General features: G+C 38.2%; 2 protein-coding genes across 2 annotated transcripts in view; one reads left to right on the forward strand and one right to left on the reverse strand.

Moving 5' to 3' along the window:
* Positions 1-26,388, forward strand: part of LOC124644447 — a 109,992-nt gene that overhangs the window by 18,227 nt on the left and 65,377 nt on the right. The gene's annotated exons all lie outside the window — the stretch shown is intronic.
* Positions 1-26,388, reverse strand: part of LOC124644448 — a 60,806-nt gene that overhangs the window by 16,412 nt on the left and 18,006 nt on the right. Inside the window, exons 3-11 of the mRNA XM_047183802.1 lie at positions 26,236-26,356; positions 24,019-24,255; positions 17,466-17,563; positions 16,726-16,890; positions 16,089-16,211; positions 14,490-14,609; positions 13,807-13,936; positions 12,564-12,687; positions 11,999-12,150 (exon numbers count right to left, since the gene is read on the reverse strand). Of these exons, the coding sequence (XP_047039758.1) occupies positions 11,999-12,150; positions 12,564-12,687; positions 13,807-13,936; positions 14,490-14,609; positions 16,089-16,211; positions 16,726-16,890; positions 17,466-17,563; positions 24,019-24,255; positions 26,236-26,356 (1,270 nt within the window). The remainder of the gene's footprint in view (positions 1-11,998; positions 12,151-12,563; positions 12,688-13,806; positions 13,937-14,489; positions 14,610-16,088; positions 16,212-16,725; positions 16,891-17,465; positions 17,564-24,018; positions 24,256-26,235; positions 26,357-26,388) is intronic.

The following is a 26,388-nucleotide window of genomic DNA, read 5'->3' on the forward strand; positions in this document are numbered from 1 at the left end:
CGAACAATCCCGCAGCCCATACGTTATGAGTTGATTAACTTATTAATTAATTTTGGAAAGTTCAATTAATCCGGGTTCATTGAACTTTTCTTATCGTCCGTTGACCGAATATTTTAAAGTGCTAAATATGGCACCAAATTCAAGTTGTACTGCAATCATCTGTCTAGCCTTCTCCCATCTATGTTGGGGTCGGCTTCCAGTCTAACCGGATACAGCTGAGTACCAGTGCGTTACAAGGAGCGACTGCCTCTCTTACCTCCTCAACCCAGTTACCCGGGCAACCCAATACCCCTAGGTAAGACTGATTGTCAGGCTTACTGGCTTTTGACTACCCGTAACGACTGCCAAAGATGTTCGAATGACAGCCGGGATCTACAGTTGATCGTGCCTTCTGAAACACGGTGTGACGTTCCGATATTCGGTCGATAATTTATTTATTTATTTACAATTTTTTGTACACACACATAATAAAGAAAGATGACAGGAAAGAAAGAATTTACAAAGGTAATGCTTATTTCTAAAGAAATCTCTTCCAGCATACCTGCGAAAGGAAAAAGAGAAGAAAAGAGATGTAGACGTGTGTAAAAAGCAAGGGAAACAGAAATTAAAATGGAAGAAAACAGCTGTATATTGTATATTATACCTACATAAACAATACGTAAATAATCACACAAAAAAAAAACTATTTTGTAAAAACATCGATATATGGCCCACTTATATTTTATCAGTGTCAATAATAATAATTATTACTATTAAACAAATAATAGCGATTCTCTCATCAGCACCAACCTTTATATCTAGTACTGATAATAGAATTGTTATATATTATTTAGTTCATACTTGTGAACCGTGGTGAGCACTTGTGTACTAGTGAATCGGAACGTACATTATGTTCTTTTATTAAAAAAGTGCGCGTAAAGTGACCTGGAACGGAACGTTTTGTGTTTTTTTAGTGTTTTGATTTTAGTGTTTTAGGAAACTTATATTATTATTGGTATTTTTTTCTAAATAGGTTAAGCGACAAAATAGTTTAGAGTTAAGGTCACAGTAATGTTTAGATACAGTAAATCAACTTAAAATAGCTTTTGAAATTGTAGTGAGAATTACATAGTTAATAGTTTTGACCGTGGTATCTGTTTCGAACGTTATAAACTGCTCTAATAACTAAGTACCTTGTCTACTTCCTCAGAAATAATTACACTAGCAGACCAACATATCCTTGCCAATATTATAGACGTGAATGTAACTCCGTTTGTCGCGCTTTTACACTGAAACTACTAAACCGATTTAAATGAAATTTGGTACACATATAGTCTAGGACCTGAGAAAGGACATAGGCTACATTTTATCCGGGTGCGGGAAGTAGTTGCCCTGAAAACCGGGTAGAATAACTGAAACAGATATATACCAAAATAATCCTGTCATTCTGACATTGACTGAGAGTATATTTATAGTTCGGCCATTCAGAGAATGCGTTCCTGACACGTCGCGATTGAACTGACGACGTAATAACATTCATTGATTATTGATATAATAATGTTGTTTTAATGCTCCTCAATTGTTAAAACGGTAAACAACCAGCAAAAATATTTTTATCGTAACTGCAACGCCATTGCAAAGTTACGTCGTCAGTTCAATCGCGACGTGTCAGGAACGCATTCTCTGAATGGCCGAACTATAGTAGGAAAAATATTCCTAGAAACTTGTTTTAGTTATTATGTCATTTACTAAAGTAAGTTTTAATATTAGATCAAGCTAACATATTTATTTTTAATGTAATTTACTTGTTGCTTGACCAAAAACTAGTAAAAAAAAAAATCGAATGTCATTTGAACATCTTTGGCAGTCGTTACGGGTAGTCAGAAGCCAGTAAGTCTGACGACCAGTCTTACCTTGGTTGCCCGGGTAACTGTGTTGAGGAGACCAGATAGGCAGTCGCTCCTTATAGAACACTGGTACTCAGCTGCGTCCGGTTAGACTGGAAGCCGACTCCAACATAGTTGGGAAAAGGTTCGGCAGATGATGAAGGTGCGAAAAAAAACAAAAGATATCCATATGTGACTTCTAAGTAATAACTAAGAAGCTTTATATAAGTATTGATTCGTTCACGAAGGCCAGCTGTTTTGTTTGATTACCTATTGATTTTTTTAGTGAACTTTGGACCCGACGTGGTTTTATTATGGTTCAAACAAATTAAAGTCTTACAACTGAGAGTTTTAAGTTGATTTTCATTTGAAGTTTGTTCAGTAATTTGTAGAGTGGTTTTGCTGAGTCAACCTCAATTTGTTTTATTAAAAAAAACTTTTTTACAAAAAAATTAAACCGACTTCCCAAAACACTAAAAAGCAAAAAAAAAAAACTATTTTTAGGTGCATCGGCCTAGAATTCGGTGTCTAATGGATGTTACTAAGTTAATTTTGCCACCGACTTCTAGGCCGATGCACCTAAAAATAGTTTTTTTTTTTTGCGTTTTAGTGTTTTGGGAAGTCGGTTTAATTTTTTTGTAAAAAAGTTTTTTATTTAAAGCTTTTCAGTGATACGTATAGTTGTCACTATCCATACAAGTGGGAAGTTTTCATCAATACAAAGAATATAAGTCCAAATACGAGGTATTTTACATATTCAGTTGTCGAGTTCCCTCGACTTTCTCTGGTCTCCATCATCAGGTCAGCTTCAAACCTTCACTGTTGCAAAGGTCTTGTCAATACAAATAATTTAAGCCCAAACACGAGGTAGTTTACATATTCAGTTGTCGAGTTCCCTCGACCCTCTCTGGTTTCCATCATCAGATCAGCTCCAAATCTTCACTGTTGAATAGTGCTTTTAGGCGTACACCTGAGTATCAAGTTTTTACCCTATGTATGCCTACAACTTTCGAAGGTTGCCCTCGATTTCTCAGGGTTTCCATCATCAGATCCTGACCTGATGACTATGGGACCAACTGGCAGCTATTCCGAGTCGAACAAAAAAAGAATCACGTAAATCGGTCTATAAACCTCGGAGTAATCGATGTACATACATAGAAAAAAAAAAAAAAAAAAAACATACCGGCCGAATTGATAACCTCCTCCTTTTTGGGAAGTCGGTTAAAAATATAAGTAAAGTAGTATAGTTTATTTCCTTACTAGCCGCTTTCCTGTGGTTTTGCTGGCATGCCGTGGGAACTACAGCCCGTACCGGGATAAAATATAGCCTATGTTACTCGTGGATAATGTAGCTTTCGAATGGTGAAAGAATTTTTAAAAACGGTCCAGTAGTTTTTGAGCCTATTCATTACAACCAAACAAACAAAGTTTTCCTCTTTATAATATTAGTATAATAAAAAGGTATGGTCAATCGATTAAAGGTTAAGCAACACTTGTCGTGGTCAGTACGGAGATGGGTTACCAACTACGGCATAACGAGTTTCTCATGGCCTTACTACAAAAACTTTAAACCCTGTTTTACACTTGTCTAATAAAATTTTGGCTGCAAAATCAACGTCATAATTTGACATTTTTTTAGACAAGGCATAAACTGACGTTTAAAAGTTTTTGTGGTAAGACGGTCTGTGTTTCGGAAGGCATGTTAAATTGTGTAACTACTATTTCTAAATGGTTTAAAACACCATGTGTGCGCTAGAAGGATTTGGCTGCCATTCAATGAAATAAAGTGGTTTTCAAGAGCTTTCTTATGGCATAGGTTTTACATTGCTAATCTATAGTGTACATAGATTCTATACTAATATATGTATAAGATATGATTGTTTGTTTGAATCGAATAGGCTCCTGAACTAACGAACCGATTAGAATAATTCTTTCACATGAAATGGTCTATGTTTTATCCTAGTACGGAAAGAACTTCGCCGGGACGCGGGCGAAACCACGTGGAACAACTAGTTGAGTATAGAATGAATCCTGCTATATTTCAGTTTTCACTCTCATATATCGATGCCTTAGAGTGAAAACCTCGTAAGTGCAAGAGATAACTTTTCAGGATAAGGATTGGTATTCGATATTTTTTACGATTATCTTCCAAGAAATGCAATAAAAAAATATTGAGAAAAAATGCATTTCCGAGGTTTTCATTCTAAGACGACGATATGTATATTTCTTTAAAATCAGTGGTATCTTGATTTGAAAGTATAAACCGTTTTGTTTCTGACTTGAATTTTTTGCTTTATCCAATGCGGGTTCAATTTTTGCAAAATATTTAAACACACATGCGTAATTTCCAAACCATCTAACAAGCCAAACAAAACACAGCAAGGTCTTGTTTGTTTATTTCGGCTTTGTAAATTGACCTTACCGCCTGACCTAACCCAAGCGGGATGTCCTTAACCCTCGTATCGTTGTTGATAAGATCGCGATCTATTTCCATTCCGGGATGTGTTATGTTAGGCGTATGTGAATGGTTAAATAGTTGTTCACTGCGGTCTTATTATTATCATCATCAAATCAGCCAACTGCCGCCCACTGCTGAATGTAAGCGTCACTGGAACTACTGCCCGTACCGGGATAAAATATAGCCTATGTTCCTCGGGAAGAGCGTAGCTTTCCAACAGTGAAAAAATTGGTCCAGTAGTTTCAGAGCCTTTAGGGTACAAACAAACAAACAAAAACAAAGTTCTTCCCTATCAGAAGTGTATATGTATAAATAATCTTAATATTACTATAAAAAGAAATGGCATAATGTAAAGAAGTACAAAGGTAGTGCTTACTTAATTAAAAAAAACCGGCCAAGTGTGAGTCGGCCTCGCGCACGAAGGGTTCCGTACCAGAGCAAAAATGAGCAAAAAAATCACGTTTGTTGTGTGGGAGCCCCCAAAATATTGATTTTATTCTAGTTGTATTTAGTATTTGTTGTTATAGCGGCAACAGAAATACATCATCTGTAAAAATATCAACTCTCTAACTATCACGGTTCATGAGATACAGCCTGGTGACAGACGGATGGACGAACGGACGGATGGACGGACAGAGGAGCGAAAACAATAGTTTCCCGTTTTACGCTTTGGGTACGGAACCCTAAAAAGGCGATATTGTTTTGGTTTTCTCAAAAATTACGGGTGAAGTTGTCGGTCAAGACTAGTATGTTTATATTTTTAACGTTATAACTACGGTGTAACGTTATGCTGTTCTTATAGTTCGGCCATTCAGAGAATGCGTTCCTGACACGTCGCGATTGAACTGACGACGTAACTTTGCAATGGCGTTGCAGTTACGATAAAAATATTTTTGCTGGTTGTTTACCGTTTTAACAATTGAGGAGCATTAAAACAACATTATTATATCAATAATCAATGAATGTTATAATTTTGTGCCAAACTGAGTGTCAAATAACTTGGTAAACAATATTTTTCTAAATCTATACTGCGCTATTACAAGGTTATGTCAGCGGTTTATATTTTGTAGTGCTGTGCTAAAAATAACAGGCAAGTATCGTAATCTGTTCTTATACAGTTATAATATAAAATAATACGTTTTGATTTTCTTTTTAAGAATTGGAAAATAATGGACTATAAGACTTAATTATAACGTTTATGAAATATAAAAATAAAACTATGACCAAACCGCATTTTTATACTTAGATTAAAAATGGTAACCCCAAATGGCGTTATGGGCCGCCATTTTGTGACGCTAAAACAGTCGTCCGTTGTCGTTTCGTGCGCATAGACCACGTTTTTCAAGTGTTTTCGATCTGTTTTTATTTGATTACCCGGCTTTTGTTAGACCGAGATATCAGGATTGATTCTGTTATTGATAATAATATAATTATACATGTAGGCGAAGATGATGATGAAGACACCACCTCCTCAAGCAAATCGGAGTCTGATTAATATTCTGTTCGCACATTCAATTCAATGTACTTGTAACAAAGAATAAATAAAACAATTTTATTATATGAATATTACCTTTTTTTGGTTTCCACTTAAATAACTAAAATATAAAACAAATGATTCCGCCAATTTAAAACGAAAATAATCTTAAAATAATGCGGCGGTTCATTTTGAAGGAACGGTAACGAACTCAGTGTTATGTTGTGCCCATCACTAGTCGTGACTAACTGATAGGTGTCAGGAACGCATTCTCTGAACGGCCGAAGTATAATACATCTAAATGTTGTAAGGTCAGTGAGATTTATGTACCCATAAATATTTATTCGAAGTTTTTATTTCTATAATATACAAGAATTAATTCACACCTGCTAGACAATTATATCGGTAAAGAATATCAAGTTACGTATCCTTCTGTTATTTTAAATGTTATAGTTTGTTAGAATGGTTTATTTAACCAAATTTTGATTATAAATGCGAAAGTGACAAGTTTGAGTAGGTCAGATAGGCAGTCACTCCTTGTTAAACACTGGTACTCAGCTGCATCCCGTTAGACTGGAAGCTGACCTTAACGTAGTTAGGAAAATTCGCGGGAGATGATGTTTCTCTGTACCACAAAGTCTACGAAACTAATGAACACACGGTATGAACGGTTCAGGGTATGAAGCATCACTCTTCCCGAGTAACATAGGCTATAATTTATCCCGGTACGGGTAGTATAGTTCCCACGGGACGTGAGTGAAACCGCAATAAAATTAACTCTGTCCGTCTATCTGTCGCGTTTTCACGCAAAACTTCTGAACCGATTTGTTACCCATCAAACTGAAGTAATGCTCGCATTTGCTTGACCTTCCGATGCAGATCAGATAAATATTATTTCATCACGCAATAAACAACCTTTTAGTATAGATAAGTTAAACACGAAAAAGGTCTTAGTTTCTGTAGTAAATATTTTTGCGCGGCCACTCAATCTCTCGAGTATGAGGGGTTCGATTCCAGGTCATGCAAGTACCAATGCAACTTTTCTAAGTTTGTATGTATGTACTTTCTAAGTATATCTTGGACTCCAATGGCTGATAAAAAGGTGAAGGAAAACATCTTGAGGAAACCTGGACTTATATAGTCTGAAATCAGCAACCCGCATTGAGCAAGCGTGGTGATTAATGCTCAATCCTTCTCCGTGTGAGAGGAGGCCTGTGCCCAGCAGTGGGGCGATAAAAAAGCTGTAACTATATTGCTATTCAAGATTTATGCCTAAACCCCTCCACAGATTTACTTCTGCCAGCTATGTTGGTTTTCTTATTGATTTGTGTATCTATCTACTGCAGTCTTCTTTACATTTATTATTAACACAAGAAATAAATAAAAGAGATATCTTCCTCATAAACAAAATTAAGTTGATTTACTGTATTAATACTTAACTGTGACTCGATTCAACCGTTTTTTTTTGTTGCAACGGTGATTTATTTATTTTATCCTACGTTAGATCAACAATATACAAGTTTTGCCAATTCATCCTTTTTCTACTAAGTTAACTCTTAGATGACGTCATCGAGATTTTAATATGGCTACCCGAAGTTTTTTTCCGAATTCCTTAAATGTGGAAGGCTCAGTTAGTGCTCGACTAATCGTGGTTTCAATCGTGTTCTGTGTCTTAAATTGTGTTTTAAAAGTTCTACAAAAGAAATAATCATAAAAGTTTAAGTTAGTTACCACGTGTTTAAGCTCAACGGTGTATTTGTCAAACAGCAATCGTAAGAAAGAGATGGAAATATACCTTTAGAGCACACTGCAAACTTTTAGTCGGCTGATAGTTTGTTTGGGCTTATAAATCAGTATGAAGATGAATGGTAGTACGCACGTTACAAAGATTAGGTATTTAGCCGGTGACTGAATATTTCACTTTACTCACGATTTTCCTAAAAAAAGTGTCGACCGCCAAGTCATTTAACATCATTGGCAGTCGTTACGGGTAGCCACAAACCAGTAAGTCTGACACCAGTCTAACAGGGTATTGGGTTACCCGGGTGACTGGCTTGAGGAGGTCAGATAGGCAGTCGCTCCTTGTAAAACACTTATGGCCTTACTACAAAAACTTTAAACCCTGTTTTACACTTGTCTAATAAAATTTTGGCTGCAAAATGAACCATATGTCAACGTCATAATTTGACATTTTTTTAGACAAGTCTTCAACTGACGTTAAAAAGTTTTTGTGGTAAGACGGTTACAGGCCGACTGTTTAGTTTGCAGTGTGTGGCTACTCTTAGCGAAGCACGTGCTAAGTTAGTTGTGTTTGGTTTAAACCGGTTTCACTATAGTGGAATATTAAGGATATACTCGCGAAACTAGTCCTATAAACGTGTTTCAATATTTTAAACAAAGTAGATAAACTGTAGGGACTTTGGCAGAGGACAATTACGAATCTTGCTTTAGTGACCAAGTTCAACGACAATGTAAATGTTAGTTTTCTTAAAACAACTGTTTACAAAAATCAAAATCGATTTATTCAAACTTGGCTGCAAGACAGCACTTTTTGAACGTCAGGAATTTACAAAAGACAGCCCCCAAAACGCCCACCCTTCACCATTTCCTATGTGTTATTGCTAGGAAGAAGAAGTGGCGCAACAAACTCCCCAGCAACACATGTCTGTCTGTAGGTTAGAAGAACATTAAACATTGATTGATATATGTATAAATTTTGATTTTTCAAAATAAGTTGTTAGAAAACCGTTCTATTTTGTTGTAGATGCAAATGGTCCACTACAGGTCAACCTACTCAAATCTCTCAAATTTTACCAATCGAACATTAACCTTCCACTATAGTTATAAGGTTGAAAATCTATTAAAGAAATTTGACAGATGGGGGTAAATTGATGTCGTGTCGTCGATGCATATAGATTTGAACCCGTTTGTTTCCGTAAACTGTATTATTAAGTAGTGGTTTTTGACTCATCTTCTGTAACAAGGATGTTATAGGTATCAGAAAATAAAATATCCCATCTTAATTCAAAAAGGTTCTATATAAATTTTTAAACAGCGTGCGAAAAAAAACACACAACCATAATTAGAAACGATGATTTTGCCAAAATAATCGATGGCTTGCGTAAAAAAAACTGGTTAGACGATACTGACCGTGTAAGTAGGTATTACATTTAAATTCGGCATCTGGCTGTATGCAAGACCGCCCTTGACTTACATAAGGCGCGGCAGCCATCTTGGATTTTAGCGCGGGAGCTGTCAACGTGACATTTAGAGGTTACAACTTTTTTTTTTACTTTGGACAAGGGTTTATACAATTATTAGATTGTTAAATTGAACCTTTTTTTTAAAAATAAAGATAAGTTTAATTGGTCGTATAAATCCTTGTTAATTAGTTTTATTGTAGCATGCTTGCATGATGCTTTTGTTGTTTTTTATGTTTGTGTTTTTTTTTTGTGTATGTTTACAGGATTTTGTGTATTGCCCTTTTATTGACAGCGGTTTAATGAGCTATTGTATTGGTTGGTTATATTTCGATATCAATCAGCAACGTTTAGGTAAAATTCCCGTCAAAAATATTGCCCTTCTCAAATCGTTTGACAACTTGCACAAGCGTAGCAGTGTCTTGTTTGTACATTTGAATGTCGTGAAGTTAGAATAGTAGTAGTAGCTTTGATCATCGTGAAGTTACTAACAGCAATAGCCAAGTTCGGATAGGCAAAGTTACTTGACAAAAATTTTTCAATACATCCACTGCGTACTGATGTATGCCAAAACAGATGTCCTTCACGGTTCCGTCCGCTTTACTAGGGAACTGCTTCCCACACCAGGGTAAAATGTAACCTTACGTTCTCAAACAGGCTCGAGACTTTTCTGAATCAATTTTTCACGGATTCTTCAGTTTTATAATATTAAGATATATTACGTACGGGACCCCAAAGATTATATCTTCACTTTTTTACACCAATAACAGTATTCTTAAATGGATTATAACCTCTTTTTTTGGGGGCCGTCTTGTGAAATGCAGACTTTTTATAAGTTTTAGTACGTAGTCGATAAAAACATGATTACGGGTTCAATATACGAACTCGTTTTATTACATTCATTATGTAATGGTGAAAAAAGTAGTTGGCCTGCGGGTTTATTTGCCTGACTCTGCGGATCAATGCGTCGTCTGTTTTAATTTTGGCCGAGTTCAAAAAGCTATGCGTTCCCGATTTTCTTGTGGAAACTGGATAAAATTTGGTCCATGACATTCGTAAATTATGAACGTCGACGTTTAGCTTGATAGGTTTAAACAATGTAGTTTCCACTAAAGGTTTTAAATTGTCGCGATACCTGTTTAGAGCAATATATATTGGTCTTTTCCCGAATTTTGTGTCGAATTGTACCGACCGTGGTCACTGGTAGACTGTTGACGCTTAGCAGCGACCGTGAAGCATAGGGTTTTTTGTATTCCCTGTCTTAGTCCTCATAATTTTTAGTGTTATTAACCCTACAAACTACTTTCTGCCGGCGTCATGTCTTTCGCGATTCAAAACCAAACGTCGCACTATTAACGGTTCCAAAAAAGAGAAGAGCCGGCAAGAAACTCCATAGACACTCTTTTAAAAAGTAATATTTTCACAAACAGTCTATTACATAATTCGACCGCGAAAGAAATATGTATAAAGTCGCTTTGAAGTACCGAATATGTTTAAGTATATACTATGTATTTCCCATCCACACTTCAGAAAACCAGGCAGACCAACTCTTCGTCAGAGCTCAAACACCTGATAAAGCACTAACCAGGAGTGTGAGTTTCCACGTCAAAGTGTATAGATGCTCTGGCAGACACACAGAGCCGGTAGTCGCATATGTCAGGTGCAACATGCCCAAAGGCTGCTTTAATGATGATGAAGAGAACTTACCAGGAGTATTAGTTTCCACATCAAAGTGTATAGAAGCTCTTGCAGACACACGGAGACGGTAGTCACATGTGTCTGGTGTACATGCCCACGCTTGCTCTGATGATGATGAAGCCCTTACCAGGAGTATTAGTTTCCACATCAAAGTGTATAGAAGCTCTTGAAGACACACGGAGACGGTAGTCACATGTGTCTGGTGTACATGCCCACGCTTGCTCTGATGATGATGATGAAGCCCTTACCAGGAGTATTAGTTTCCACATCAAAGTGTATAGAAGCTCTTGAAGACACACGGAGACGGTAGTCACATGTGTCTGGTGTACATGCCCACGCTTGCTCTGATGATGATGAAGCCCTTACCAGGAGTATTATAGTTCGGCCATTCAGAGAATGCGTTCCTGACACGTCGCGATTGAACTGACGACGTAACTTTGCAATGGCGTTGCAGTTACGATAAAAATATTTTTGCTGGTTGTTTACCGTTTTAACAATTGAGGAGCATTAAAACAACATTATTATATCAATAATCAATGAATGTAGTTACGTCGTCAGTTCAATCGCGACGTGTCAGGAACGCATTCTCTGAATGGCCGAACTATAGTTTCCACATCAAAGTGTATAGAAGCTCTTGAAGACACACGGAGACGGTAGTTACATGTGTCTGGTGTACATGCCCACGCTTGCTCTGATGATGATGGAGCCCTTACCAGGAGTATTAGTTTCCACATCAAAGTGTATGGATGCTCTGGCAGACACACAGATCCGGTAGTCGCATATTTCAGGTGCAACATGCCCACGCTTGCTTTGATGATGATGAAGACAACTCACCAGGAGTGTTAGTTTCCACGTCGAAGTGAATAGAAGCTCTAGCAGACACACAGAGCCGGTAGTCACACGTGTCAGGTGCAACATGCCCAAAGGCTATTTCGATAATGATGATCCAGGACTTACCAGGAGTGTTAGTTGACCCATGAAGGGAAGGCTGCTTCAATGATGATGAAGAGGACTTACCAGGAGTGTTAGTTTCCACGTCAAAGTGTATATATGCTCTAGCAGACACATAGAGCCGGTAGTCGCATATGTCAGGTGCAACATGCCCAAAGGCTGCGGGTTGTTCGAAAGAGATACCGCGGTCCCGGTACATAAAAGGCCCACGACGGAACACGACAGTTTTTAGTCAGTAAGAGTCTGACACTCCCTCACCGCTGCTAACCCACAGCGGGAGGGGTCATTTGATGATATTCGACGTCGTTAAAAAAAAATGAAGACTGCATCAATGATGATGAAAAGAACTTACCAGGAGTGTTAGTTTCCACATCGAAGTGTATAGAGGCTCTGGCAGACACACAGAGCCGGTAGTCGCATGTGTCGCATCGCACGCTTAAGTGCCACATGCCCACGAAGGCTGCTTCGATTTCGGCGGCTGTTCTGGCTGGTAGGACTGATAATCTGGGGAAAAGATTATGAAAATGTTGAAAATTATATGTCAAAGTCAAAATCGTTTATTCAAAGTAGGCTAAATAAATTAGCAGCGTTAAGGATGGAACAGCATTTTAGATTCTTTATGTGCTTTCAAATGGGCTGCGGTATTGTTCGAAATATTTACTACGGCCCAGGTACTCAAAGGGCTCCAGAAGAAATTCTAAGAGGTCGGTCTTAAGTCAGTAAAAGTCTTACACCCACAGCTCTAGGGGTCATTTGCTGATTTTCCCAAAGAAAAGTGGACTTTCATATGAAAGAACTAGAGAACAACTGACAGATGTCGAGCTTACGCATGCAATGTCCATGTCCTTGGACTTGACTTGGACTTTTACTTTCGTGAATCAAAATATTTTTATTATAATTATTTATTTAATACTTACGCGTCAGGATCGTACTGTGCGCCATCGAATATGAGATACACGTCCCTCGGAGACAGGCCCTCGGTTCTTGAATGAGGAGAGAAGGTAGCCACTGATGTTATATTGTAGAGGTCGATTTGAGGACCTGAAGCAAAAGTACTGATATAAGTACAAGATTTGGCTAAAAGTAAGTTGGCACGTATTAAAAAGATTCCGAATTTTGAAAAAAATCTGATGACTTCAAAATGATATGATCACAGTTACAATATTTCAGTTGGACTGTCTAAAGTAAAACGAAAGATTATTCAAGACTAGTGGTTTTCCGCGGTCTCACGAGCGTCCATTGTAGCTACTACCCGGATTAAATATAACCCATGCCACCGGGATAGTGTAGCTGTCCGACAGTTAATATTTTTTTCTTCAGGGTACATACAAACAAATAGTCGTGTACTTAGAAGCAACCTATGGTACATCAGCCAAAAATGAGGAAGTCCTATACCATGTTTCTATACCCAGTCTCATATAAACATCATCTGCATCATCTGCCTAGCCGTTTCCCAACGATGTTAGGATCGGCTGTCTAATACAATACTCGTAAAAAATGTGTATATACTTTTAAACACTCGTACGCGCAATTTTCTTGTCAGAACAACATTGAGCCAGCCGGAACATGATGATTTGGCAATAATAGTCATCATCATTTCATTTGAACATAGTAATTTTGTCGCAATTTGTTTTGTATTCGTAATCACTCTGTGTATACCGTTTATGTTAAAGCTGAAGGCTGTTTGGTGTAGTTGGAGTGTTTTATTTTTTCTTCTATGATAGATTTTTGAGCAAGTGTAAGTGGACGACCAAAGAAATGATGGATGGATTGTAAGAAAGTTGATACGGCTAGTGTGAGATGACGGCAAACGGGAGAGTAAGCAGAAAACATTCTGTAACATATTGTCCTAACATTATTAGGCTGATTAGTTCTTTTATTTGATTTATTTGAATGTTTTACTCAGGAACTGCTGGTCTAATATGAAAAATTCTTTCAATTTTATTCTTTCAAGTAGTGCCCACGGAATACGGGTGAAACCGTTGGCAGTAGCAAGTACTTTAAAATTGTAGTTTTTTTGTTTGCTTGAACGCGTTAATCACCATCCAATGTGAAAAATTCTTTCATTATTATATAGTCCATTTTGAGTGGAAGGCCATATGGAACATCTAAGCCGGTTACTTGAAGTGATACTCGCGGGAGCTAGATAAATATACTGACCGTCGTTCGGTGGGTACAAGACAGCGTGTTCTACTGCTCCCTCGATGAATATCCTCAAAGCTGTCACTCCGTTCTCGACTGGGAAACCCAGGGATATAGCCTGACCACCTCCTCGACGGACCAGCAGCAACTGTAAGAGAAAAGAGAGGGTTTATTTACTATCAGGATTGATTTATACACTAAGGGTAGCTAATATTGGCTCAATTCCACCAAAACTCGACGTCGTTTTCCATTAGCTGTCTCCTTTTCAAAATTTTGAATGATTATGGATTGATCGTTTTTCTAAAAGTAATAAATATTTCATATTCCTTAATTTTCCTATCGGTGCAGTTTCTTTCACTCTCCTATAGTGTTAATTCTTGAACTTCCTTATAAGTCAAAACCTTATTGGCCTTACTACAAAAACTTTAACCACTGTTTTACACTTGTCTAAAAAAAATGTGGCTCCAAAATGAACCATATGTCAACGTCATAATTTGTCATTTTTTTAGACAAGTCAACTGAAGTTAAAAAGTTTATGTGGTAAGACGGTGTCTGTTTATAGCTATACCTCGGACGACTCCTATCTCTATTTCCTTCGACCCTCTCATACACGAAGTTTGTTAATATACTCATCGTGACATTTCTCTCTCATGTTATCTATGATATGCAATACTTATCTACAAAATTAATAAAAGGCTTACATCAAATTTCTCCATCTCCAGGTTACTGTTGAGTCTGCCCCTTCTGCCTTGCTTAATGTCTAAAGGATTCCATTGCTCCAATTCTGTTTCTGCTGCTAAATTACTGGCTCCGTCCATATCCTGTAACAAGATTTGCATTAATTTTATATCTGACTAGATTTCACCCGCGGTATCACCCGCGTTTTGGGGGAACTACTGCATGCACGTGGATTATAAGTTGCCTATATTCCAACCGCGGTTTCACCCATTTCCCGGGGAAACTTCTTCTCGTACTGAGATAAGATATTGCCTATATGTTGTTCTAATATGTAAGGTGCTAGCTGTTTCTTGCGATTTTACCAAGGGAGGAGAACTGATTCTCGCAACAGGATAAAATATAACCCTAATATATTTAATTGTTTTTACTCTAGCGGCTCCGAAACTATTGAACCGATTTTTTAAATTCTTTCATTGTTAGAAAGCTACGCTTTTCCCGAGTAACATAGACTATATTTTATCCCGGTACTTTTGATCATAGCTACATTTGTTTTATCTGTGATTTTACATGCCATGTTGATCTTTCAGAAATGAAAAGTAAATACCATGATATTCAATGTATATTGCTACTTTCTAGTGTTAGTATGTTTCAAGTAGCTTTTTAGAGTTTTAAGATCATCGTTATTATAAAGAGGAAGAAAAAAAAATTATTGTTTGTTTGTAACTGATAATCTCAAAAACTACTGGACCGATTTTCGAAATTCTTTCACTGTTGGAAAACACTCTTCCCGTGTAATATAGGCTATATTTTATCCCGATATGACAGTACTTCCTATTTTTCCTGTTTCTGTTCCAACTGCGGTAAAACGGTTAGTTAACAATAAATACAATCGTTTTTGTCATTAAACCGTTTATTTTTATTAAAGTATAAAAAAAAACACTATAACAATTATTATTTTGCAGCCATATTGTTAAGCTAAGCGTTCACTTGTCGGCATCGTACGCAACGGACGTATCGGACGCAACGGATCGTAGTATTATTTATATAGAAACTCAAACAAGTGCGTCCACCTGTCCGCATTGTACGCATCGCACATCTTGTTTGAGTTTCTATATAAATAATACTACGATCCGTTGCGTGCGTTGCGTCCGTTGCGTACGATACCGACAAGTGGACGCTTAGCTTATCACATACAAAGACAATGTGCATTTACAATTTACAGACACAAGTTTGGATCACCCGTTTTCGTGAAATAAAAAATCTACGTTACATAAAATCTTTTGACCCTCAATACCTACTAAACATTTATAGGACCCTTAACCCCTTACTAATAAATAAACACGGAGAAAAGTTATTCCAAGTTTAACACTTTTAAAATGGATGGTTATTTCTTTGTGTAACTTAAATACGTGTTTATTAATAAGACCCTTACAGCCGTGCTATAAAAACTTAAACATCTGTTGAACACTTGTCTAAAAAAGTATGGCTGTTAAACGGACTTATTTCAACGTCATAATCTGTCATTTTTTAGACAAGTGTTCAACTGACGTTTAAAAGTTTTTGTGGTACGACGGTAAGTGTCTTATCATGACTTGTAAGGTATAATGCCCTTAGTGCCTTACCATGACTTGCAAGGGATAAGCTATGACTTCCCCCTCTGTGTGTTTGGAGATGTTCCTCAACTCCTGGAGAGCTTCCTCAGATTCCGTTGACGGATGGCTCGGGTCTGTCCAGATTGTGTACACCTAGGAAAATAAAAGGACGTTAAAAATTTTATATTTCATTCAGCCAGTTCATATGTCATCAACATCGTTATAACTCCCATATGATATCGACTGCTGAATATAGGCCTTCCCATTGATTCCCAAAGGGACTGGTTGGAACTTGGGACCTTTGCCCTTCGTCAGATCTTTGTCTACCTTTGTCAGATCGTCCGAGAGTCTTGTCGGGAGCCTACGCTGCACTTGAGCTACGCTGTATTTGAAACTTGAGCATACATATAAACCTATTTACATATTAATTTAAAAAAATACTCAACAAGTTAAAATAAATGGATCGTGACCTACAAAACATAAGATTCCACCGTTCGCTTTAGCAAACAGTAACTAAATGCCCGTAGACTCGCCCCGACGTGGACACATTTTTGTGGGATCTACAATACCCTGAGATGCCCTAAATTACCCTGATATCCTGAAATTCCACTCTATTTTGTTGACTTATCTCTGTTTCTCTTATCTAAATGAAATCTTCTATTCTTACCTTCAACCGTTTCTCCACCAGCGCTCTCAAAGCCAGTGGCAACCTCTGAGGATCACCGGGTCCTTTATCGGTCACCACAAACAGAGCACTGTCGTACGGCACCAACTTCGCAGCTGTGGCTAACGCCCTCATCGTGCCGTCGTTAGTTGCGTCTGTGTTCACTCCCTGTGAAATAATGTGTCAGGAGTTTAGTTCACCTTTATAAATGCTATGAGTAATTGTTATTTAATTATAGTACAATTTTCTGATTCTGATTACTGTGAGTCTCTCGCTGTAAAATTTTTAATTCTTACTAAAATTGTTGATGTGAAAGTAACTTTTTATGTCAGGCTTTCACGTCAAATTATATTATCTAGAGCCTGAGACCTTACTCAGGCTCTCAAAACAGATTGTGGGTCTTACTGTTTGAATTGATATACATATTTTATCAATCCTAGTTAAAACTTCCTGTTTTGGAAGGCATTTTTTAAATTTTGGGCCCTTGCGTTGGTTAGTTCTTACGATCGTGTGCAAATTTTTGACAGTCGTAATAGGCAGTCAGGCTATATACCGCGGCTTCTCTCATATTCTATAAGACCCCTTGCTCCCCATACATATACAGTGCCATATTTCTTTCTTATGCCCAATCTGAATCTTCTAATACCATCTAAATTGCTTTACCGTAAGAAACAGAATCACTTTAGCCTTTGTACCATCAGTAAGCGTTATATGCAGATTATGTCATACCGTTAGTAAATTACCTGATATTTGAGCAACAGCTTAGATAATGCCTCTGCAACCGTTTTCTCGTGGCTATTGCTGGCTGGTTGAAGGTTATGTCTGGACCTCCAGTTTACACCTGATAACAAAGAAAAATATAATTAAATAATAGTTTTAAAAAATCACTACAAAAACACGCCTATAAATGCCCCATATTCCGGCTGCATCAGATTTTGAAACCTGATTTTTACAAGACAAAATTCATAACAAGACTTCTCTAACAAGTCCAAACACAGCCAAGATACGATATTCCATCATGAAGTTCCAGTTCTTATCTTCCGGCTACATCATCAGATCAGTTCGACAGTCCCATATTATTGTATTGTCATCAGAACTACATACAGCTACCAACTTACATGACGCTACAATCCTTGGAAGATGGTTATATTTGCGACCCAATAAAATCGTGTTTATAATACACACATGGATATTTTCGTAGGGTAATTAAAAAGTCGTGGTGGCCTAGTGGTTGAAGCACCAGCCTCTCAAGTATGAGTGTGACGGATTCCAGGTCAAGCAAGTACCAAAGTAACTTTTCTAAGTTACAAGTACATTCTAAGTGTATCTTGGGATAACGATGACTGTGTTCAAGGGAATAAAAATATTTTGAGGAAACTTGAACTTTAATTCTAAATTCGCCAATCTTAGGCTTGATGATTAACTCTACCTACGACCACATCGTCAATCATCAGGTGAGATAGTAGTCAAACGCGAGCTTATTGACAATAACACAAAAAATACATATCATAATATTTGAACATTTAAATTGTACCTATGGCTTATTACTCTAAAGATAATTAATTAGTACTTACATTGCCACATACAGAAACTTAGAAACACAGATAAACAAATTTAACTCCTAACAATCCCGGGTCACTGGGTTGAGGAGGTCAGATAGGCAGTCGCTTCTTGTAAAGCACTAGTACTCAGCTGAATCCGCTTAGACTGGAAGCCGACCCCAACATAGTTGGGAAAAAGGCTCGGAGGATGAGGATGAGGATGAATCCCTTATTTTTGCAAAATCTGCAAAACCTACCTCTTCTCAAATATTCTAAATTGATCAATCAAACCCAACTCACGCTTGCCATATTGGTTTTTGTGACCCAATCACTGACACTTTTTGCCCACTGCGCCTGCACAAGTGGACCGTGACAGATGCATTACATAAGCAAGGTCGGTGCCACCTTTCCAAAGATCTGTCTGGTTTGGATTTTCCCTTTGGTAGTATAATTGTGATTATTGTTTGATTGGGGATTTCAATAAGCTGTCTATCTGTTGATTTGGATAATGGAGATAGGATTTTCACTTGGTCCCTTGCAAGCATTGTCGAATTTCTATCTTTAGCAATAGGTAGGATATTGGGCTCGGCCGTTTGAGTTTGGCGAAGTTACTTCAGTTTTTGAAGACGTCCTGTCTTCTTCTTTTACATACATCTGTTTGGTTACATCATAGGGATTGTTGTGAGTATTTTAGAATTTTGGCTTGAACCTTTGATTAGGGTATCTACTTTTCTCTCACACAGAGAGACAGAGCCGTTGATTACTTCTTAAGTGGTTTCCGAAAGTTTCTCTGTTTTTTCTTACACATAACCCTTGCCCTGTCAGGTTTTGAAGGTTTAGGCGAGATACCACAAACTGTTTCTTCTGGTCTACTCGCTCTAGCAATCAGTAACATATTACATGCGAACATTTCTAAAATGTCCGCGAAATTGCAACCTTTGTGCGCGAACACATGCTAGCTGTGGACTCGCGTCAATTTTGCTAGAATCTTGCTATTTTACAGCTACTGAAATAACCATAAAAACCCCGTAAAATACTCTAATTAGTAAACAAAAGATTTAACAAAGTATAACGATGGTATTATCCTATAACTTTAGATACGCTTGTGGGTGCAAAATCTTTAAATGTGTTCTGAAATGATCTCTGAAAGATTTTCAAGGTTCTTTTGTATTTTCATACATACAATGTCTGTTAGGCTGTTGATTTGGCTGTTGTTTCATACCTACAATGTCTGTTAAGCGGCTGTCATTGAACATCCTTGGCAGTCGTTACGGGTAGTCAGAAGCCAGTAAGTCTGACACCAGCCTAACCAAGGGGTATTGGATTGCCCGGGTAACTGGGTTGAGGAGGTCAGATAAGGCAGTCGCTCCTTGTAAAGCACTGGTACTCAGCTACATCCGGTTAGACTGGAAGCCGACCCCGACATAGTTGGGAAAAAGACTCGGTGGATGAATGTCTGTTAGGCTGTTGTCATATTGTTACTAGCAGTTCTCCGTGGTTCTACCCGCACCCCGAGGCATCAACTTCCCGTATTCGGATTCTATGTCCTTTTTATGCTCTAGCCTATTTGTGTCCTACAAAATATTTGAATCTTTACAGTTGTTCTGGCTTTAAAAGGCAAGTATAGTAATGTAGTAGCTGTTTCCCGCTTTTTTCCCGCGTCCCGGGGGAATTTCTTCCCGTACCGGGACAAAATATAGCCTACGTTTCTGGGGGACACTGTAGCTTCACAAAATTTTGTCAATTTTCGGAGCCTTGTAGGGTACGGTAGACTGCACATCAGTGGTAACTATCATGCACCTTAACTCAATGGTAATAAGTACGATTTTCCTATAAAACTGTTACCACTGACCTGAAGTTGACTGTACAAACAAACAAAAATTCTCTTTTATTAGTAAAGAGGTATAGATTAGTGAGGATGCTATTATGTCTAACATTAAAACAAAGTATTTAACATGTAAAACATCATTAATTTCATGGTTTACGACACAGACAATTAGTCGTACACAATTGTTATGCAAATGACATACATACATACATTTGTAATGTTATTATTTACATAGACAATATCGTATTACTATGGGTCTCTTCTATACTAATATTATAAAGAGATTTTTTTTTTACCCAAAGTCTCCGAAACTAGTGAACTATTTCACTGTTGGGAAGCCACACTCTTCCCGAGTAACATATATTTTATCCCGGTACGGTCCGTAGTAAATTATATCCGGGTACGGGAATTAATTCTCCTGCGACGCAGGAGAATCCGCGGGAAGTAACTAGTCAGTAAGGTTGATGTGTGCGTGAATTCTCCTACAGGTGGTGTGATCGTGTGTATGACATTTATGTGTTTTAATTTTTCTGTGATATTTTGTAAATGCATGTTTTTTTTTTCGTAATTGTCTTATTATTCTGTATGTTAATTGTTATTTTCTTTTGTTACAGGTAAGTGCAAAGTTTATACCTTTCAGACCTGCGTTGATGGTAAGTCACAATTTATATCTCTTTTTCTGGAGCGGATTTAACGCGTGTAACCGCTCAGATTGCCGTACGCATATGCAAAGTCTTTTCCCAACTATGTTGGGGCCGGCTTCCAGTCTAACCTGATGCAGCTGACTACCAGTGTGCCGGTGGAGCGACAGCCTATCTGACCTATCTTCAACCCCGGTTACCGGAGTAACTCGATACCCATTGGTTATAAGACTTTTTGGCTTCTAACTACCCGAAACTTACGTGCCTTCCGAAACACGGAGGAACTCGTCATGACAAGATGGTTACCCATTGACTGGTAAACCACGCCAAGTGTTGCTTAACTTGAGGCACATGCGCGGGTTACATGCATTTTAAAAACGTGTGGGTCCAGCGACTCGCGCATGTACCAAAGCAAAATACCCACCCGCGTGCTCTTGTCACTTGCTCATGTTAACTTGCTCCAGCTACATGCACCGTGTAGACGCACCCTTTTTTAACGACGTCAAAAATCATCAAATGACCGCTCCCGCTGTGGGTCAGCAGCGGTGAGGGAGTGTCAGACTTACTGACTAAAAACCGTCGTGTTCCGTCGTAGGCCTTTTATGTACCAGCGCCGCGGTAACTCTTTCGAACAATCCCGCAGTTGTAGACGCACCCTTATGATTGATCGACGCGTGCGATTGTGACGTGTTTATCGTTTGTCACAGAATAATTAAAAGTGGTATAAAAACGTTAAAAACCTTTGTTTTATAACTTGAAGGACATTTGTCCTATAGTTCCGGGTTCGATGTCAGAGTCGTAACTTTGTTATCCTTATTCTTAGTAATATACATGCGAAAGTCTGTCTGTCTGTTAGTTTTACGCTAAAACTGCAGGACAGATTCAGATGGAAGGTATGGAGTGATATTATTGGCTACTTTTTATGCGGTTTCGCGAAGTATTTCTTTCGGGACGCGGGTGAAACCGTGGGGAAACAGCTAGTGTTAAAAACATGCTTAAGTTTATTTTGTCAAACGCCGCAACCGATTGAGATGAATTCTTTTATCGATGTCTTATTTCAAAAGTTTAAAAGCGAGTGCACTATAAAACATCCCTATATCCTGATAGTTGGAACCTTTTCGTCCTGGTGCAGGAAGTTATAACAATCTTAATGTGGTCCACCAAGGGTAAAGCCTGCCAAGGCTGCGGGATTGTTCGCGCGAGTTACCGCGGCTCTGGTACATAAGAGGCCTACGACGGAACACGACGGTTTTTAGTCAGTAAGAGTCTGACGCTCACGCACCGCTGCTAACCAATAGCGGGAGGGGTCATTTGATAATTTTTGACGTCGTTAAAAAAAAAGGCGTATAAGGGCGAAGCTAGTAACGTTCCTCGTCCCCCTCGCACCCGCATGTTGTCGCGTAACTTTCTTAGGAGATTTTCCGTTATGACATCTCCGCTAGTCATTTTGTCTATACTAATATTATAAAGAGGAAAACTTTGTTTGTTTGTTTGGTTGTAATGGATAAACTCAAAAACTACTGGACCGATTTTAAATATTCTTTCACCGTTAGAAAGCTATATTATCTCCGAGTAACATAGGCTATATTTTATCCCGGTACGGGCAGTAGCTCCCACGGGGCGCGGGTGAAACCGCGGGAAAACGGCTAGTTCTCTATAAGATGGGTTCATTTGATGATTTCCCACCAAAATAAAAGTTAGCACACACTAGATATTATTATTTAGGTCATGATACAAAGTCAGGTGTTTACTTATGTAAAAATAAACGGGTTTGCGAGTGAGAGGTCGTGAGTTCGGTGCCCACCTGTGCCTTATTGGGTTTGTATTTGTTTCTAGCACCGGTTTGTTATGTAATACATATGTTTATTTGTTTAGATAATATACTATTGTATGTCTAGTAGTGGCGTAGTGAGATTGCTGTGCATAGAATCTTGGATTCGATTCTTAGGTTGAATGGAAATTTTTGGGTTTAACCCGTTGTATTTTGTCATATTACCGGGCGAGTATACATACGAGCGGTTAAGAAACTATATAAAGCAGTTCAGAGTCTGAAAGACGGTTAAAAACCTTACACAGTCTGGAAGTTGGTGATTGATACACCCGTGCATCGGAGAGCACGTTAATGTCGGTCGTGCTTGTGATCTCTCCCGTGGTGTCGGATTGTCGTCCCATCGCGCTATGAGAGTGAAGGAATAGTGAGTGCACTTGTGTCCAAGCAAATGTGCGTGCACTATAATATGTCCTGCGCAACAGGCTGATCTCCTTATATGAGAACAACTGCCGTGGCTCACGATCGGCTAGAAGGACGATGATGAGCGAAACCGCGTGAAATGACTAGTTATAAAACACTGTCCGGGTTCAAAATGCAAGCGAGTACATAGGATTAGTGACTATAATATTCTATAATGTTTTTACACAAATTCATCATAATAAGTTGTATGTATTTGACATCAATTATCATGTTTTCTTAACTTATTGGCGGTTAGATATTAAGAAAAAACAAGTTTATTTAATCCGGGTATTTTCCATGCTGTCCAAGTGTCCTTGACCTTGAACATCTCTTTGACCTTGGTTGACCTTGTATTTTAAGTTTTGTTAGAACCGACTACTTAAGTGAGACGTACGTAAGAAGCAGCTTACTTAGAAATTTTTCGACATATCGGTACTGTGAAATCTGAAATGTAGCGTATCGCATGGCAAAATAAAATACTTAGACCAAGGGTATGCTTCACGTATATGACGTTAACTTGAAAAATATAATGTCTCAGTCTTACATTTTACAGTCGCATAATAACTGGCGTTCTTGCGAGGCTCCAGACGAATTACAAAAATATATATAGATCCGATCTAAGTTTATACAAACTGTAAGTATTGATTTCCGTCACAGCCCAAAAAAATCTAAATAGTAATAATTTCATCTATACCCAATAACAAATGTAGGTACAGTTCACGCGTTCGATGGCAGTCCGCAACTAAATTCCTTACGCTAGCTTATGTTCCCTGAAGACATAAACTTTGATGAGGACTATAAGAAGACAATGATATATAATATCATACCGTTAAAAATAAATATTGTTACCATCATCATCTGCCTTTTTCCAACTACATATTTTAGTTGTGGTCGGGCTTCCAGTCTAACTGGATGCAGCTGAGTACCAGTGTTTTACAAGAAACAGCTGCCTATCTTACCTCCTCGACCAAGTTACCTGGGCAACCCAATACCCCTTGGTAAGACTGGTGGTCGGACTTACTAAAAACTTAAATATAGAAGCTCAAAAGAACTCACCATTAGAATCATATCCCATGACCAACACATGAGTCAGATTCAACGCTGGCACATTCAGGTCTCCCCAGACAGCTAAAGCCCTCGCCAGGGCAGTAGCTCTCAAAGGCACCATGATGCCGGCTGGTGGTCGTATCCAGCAATCTTGAAGCCAGCCTCGGACTACTGAGCGGGTGGTTTGTGGTGGGGACTCTGCTGGATGGGAGTCGAAGTTTCGTTTGTCTAGAGGCGGTTTTGAATCTGGAAAGAAGAGAGATGTATGAAATAGTAATTTTTGGTTTGGAAGTGTCATATAAGTTAACGCCAATTCGCAGCTCTTTTGAGACACGTTTACGCAGGAGAACAATAGAACACACTATGGCAATAGACTGATGATAATATAATGCAACGCACTTGTCCTATAAAAAATCGGTTAGAAGATCTTAGTCAGATAGTCCTGCAAAAAGTCTGCCCCTCAAAATAGGTGACACATCGGTGATTATTCCTGTAAGTACTATAAAAATGTAACCAAGGACAATCCCCGGTTTGAGTACTCAAAAACAATCCCCGGCTTATGCTAAACTATTGCATCTATGAAATAAAACTACTTGGGCTATTGAGATGGGATATAAGTGAACTAGGTCATAGAGAACTTTGGGACACAACGGCAACTACCGACGACAATGTAATAAATACACCTAAAACTCGCAAGTAGAGATTTGTCTGGTCACTTACTGCAATATAATATTAATTAGGTGTACACTATGTACTCTTTTTTTTAACGACGTCAAAAATCATCTAATGACCCCTCCCGCTGTGGGTTAGCAGCGGTGAGGGAGTGTCAGACTCTTACTGACTAAAAACCGTCGTGTTCCGTCATAGGCCTTTTATGTACCAGGGCCGCGGTAACTCGCGCGAACAATCCCACAGTGTACACTATGTACAGGATCTACATTTAAATCTACATAATCCTTGCTTAAGCTTTTCTTAATTAGCAATTAAGAGTGCAATAGAAAGTTTAGGTCATTTGGTTTTTCCATTTGCTTAAGATATTCAAGACCAATTAAACTTTGAATAAGTTACATAGACTTTTTAGATCCTGGATACTATAGTCGATTTGCGAACTAAAAACCGCGTTGTCTGTGTTTGATTAGACTGGTCCTGAATTGAAAACAGAGCTGTCTGCCTGTGATACTAATATTATTATAAATCTGAAGCCTTTGTTTGTTTGCCTAGACGCGCTTATACATGAAACTAAAAAAAAACTCCATCGCAAAAGTTTTATGTCTTCTATTTTGCGTGTGATATGCCACAAAATTTTAAGACAGTTGACAAATATCTGAGAATCGCCACTGAAAATCCAGCTACAACTTTACAAACCGCATCCAAATCGGGTCATCCGTTGCCACAGACACAACGGACATAAAAAAAAACCATTGATTGATTTCCAAATAAAAGGGAGACCAAGAAATAAGTTACATGATAATGACCGCCTCGTAGTTAAAGTTTTAGGTTAACACACCGATTAGGTAACCATAAACATCTATCGATTCTGCGTTAAACTTAAACAAACTGTTTTAAACAATTATGAGAAACTTCAACAGCTCCATGTAGTTTTACTATTTCACCTAACGCTGAATAATAATAAATTATATAACTAAAGCGATCTTCATATTTAGGCTAGCCGTTTCGCGCGGTTTCACCCGCGTCCCGTGGGCACTACTGCTCGTACTGGGATAAAATATAGCCTGTACGCTGCTCGGGAAGAGTGTAGCTTTCAACAGGGAAAGAACCTATTACTTTCTGTTTCTAACAGTTTCACTCTCTTAGAAATGTCTAAAATCATCTTCCTCCTGTCCTTACCCTAATTTTACTCAAGGGCTGGTGCAGCATGTTTTCTTCTTCCATACTCTTTTATCTGCCGTCATCTCACAAGTTACATTCTTTCTAACCATATCGACTTTCACATAATCTATCCATCGTTTCTTTGGTCGTCACCTATTTGAGCCTAAACCTATCACTATATAGTATAAAACAAAGATGCTTTTTCTGTCCCTATATCCCTATGTATGCTCAAATCTTTTAAACTATGCAACGGATTTTATACAGCTTTTTTTAATAGGAGTGATTGAAGAGGAAGGTTTATATGTATAAGAACATCCATAAAATAGTAGGTAGAGCGTTGTACCCGTGAAAAGCCGGGGGGGGGTCGCTAGTAGGATTATAAATAAAATCAGTTACCAGTATCAGCCTTAGGATTCCTTTGTCCAGGTGTCTCCACTTCTTCCTCCGATTCCTGGGTCTTTGGTGGACCTTCTTCCTCCATAGATCTGGTGGTAGCTTGCATTGGCATGGTTTCAGTCTGAAATTGTTTATTTGAAAGTGAGAATACTC

This window comes from Helicoverpa zea, chromosome 30 (genome assembly GCF_022581195.2).
Source record: "Helicoverpa zea isolate HzStark_Cry1AcR chromosome 30, ilHelZeax1.1, whole genome shotgun sequence".
In the NCBI taxonomy this organism is placed as follows: Eukaryota; Metazoa; Arthropoda; class Insecta; order Lepidoptera; family Noctuidae; genus Helicoverpa; species Helicoverpa zea.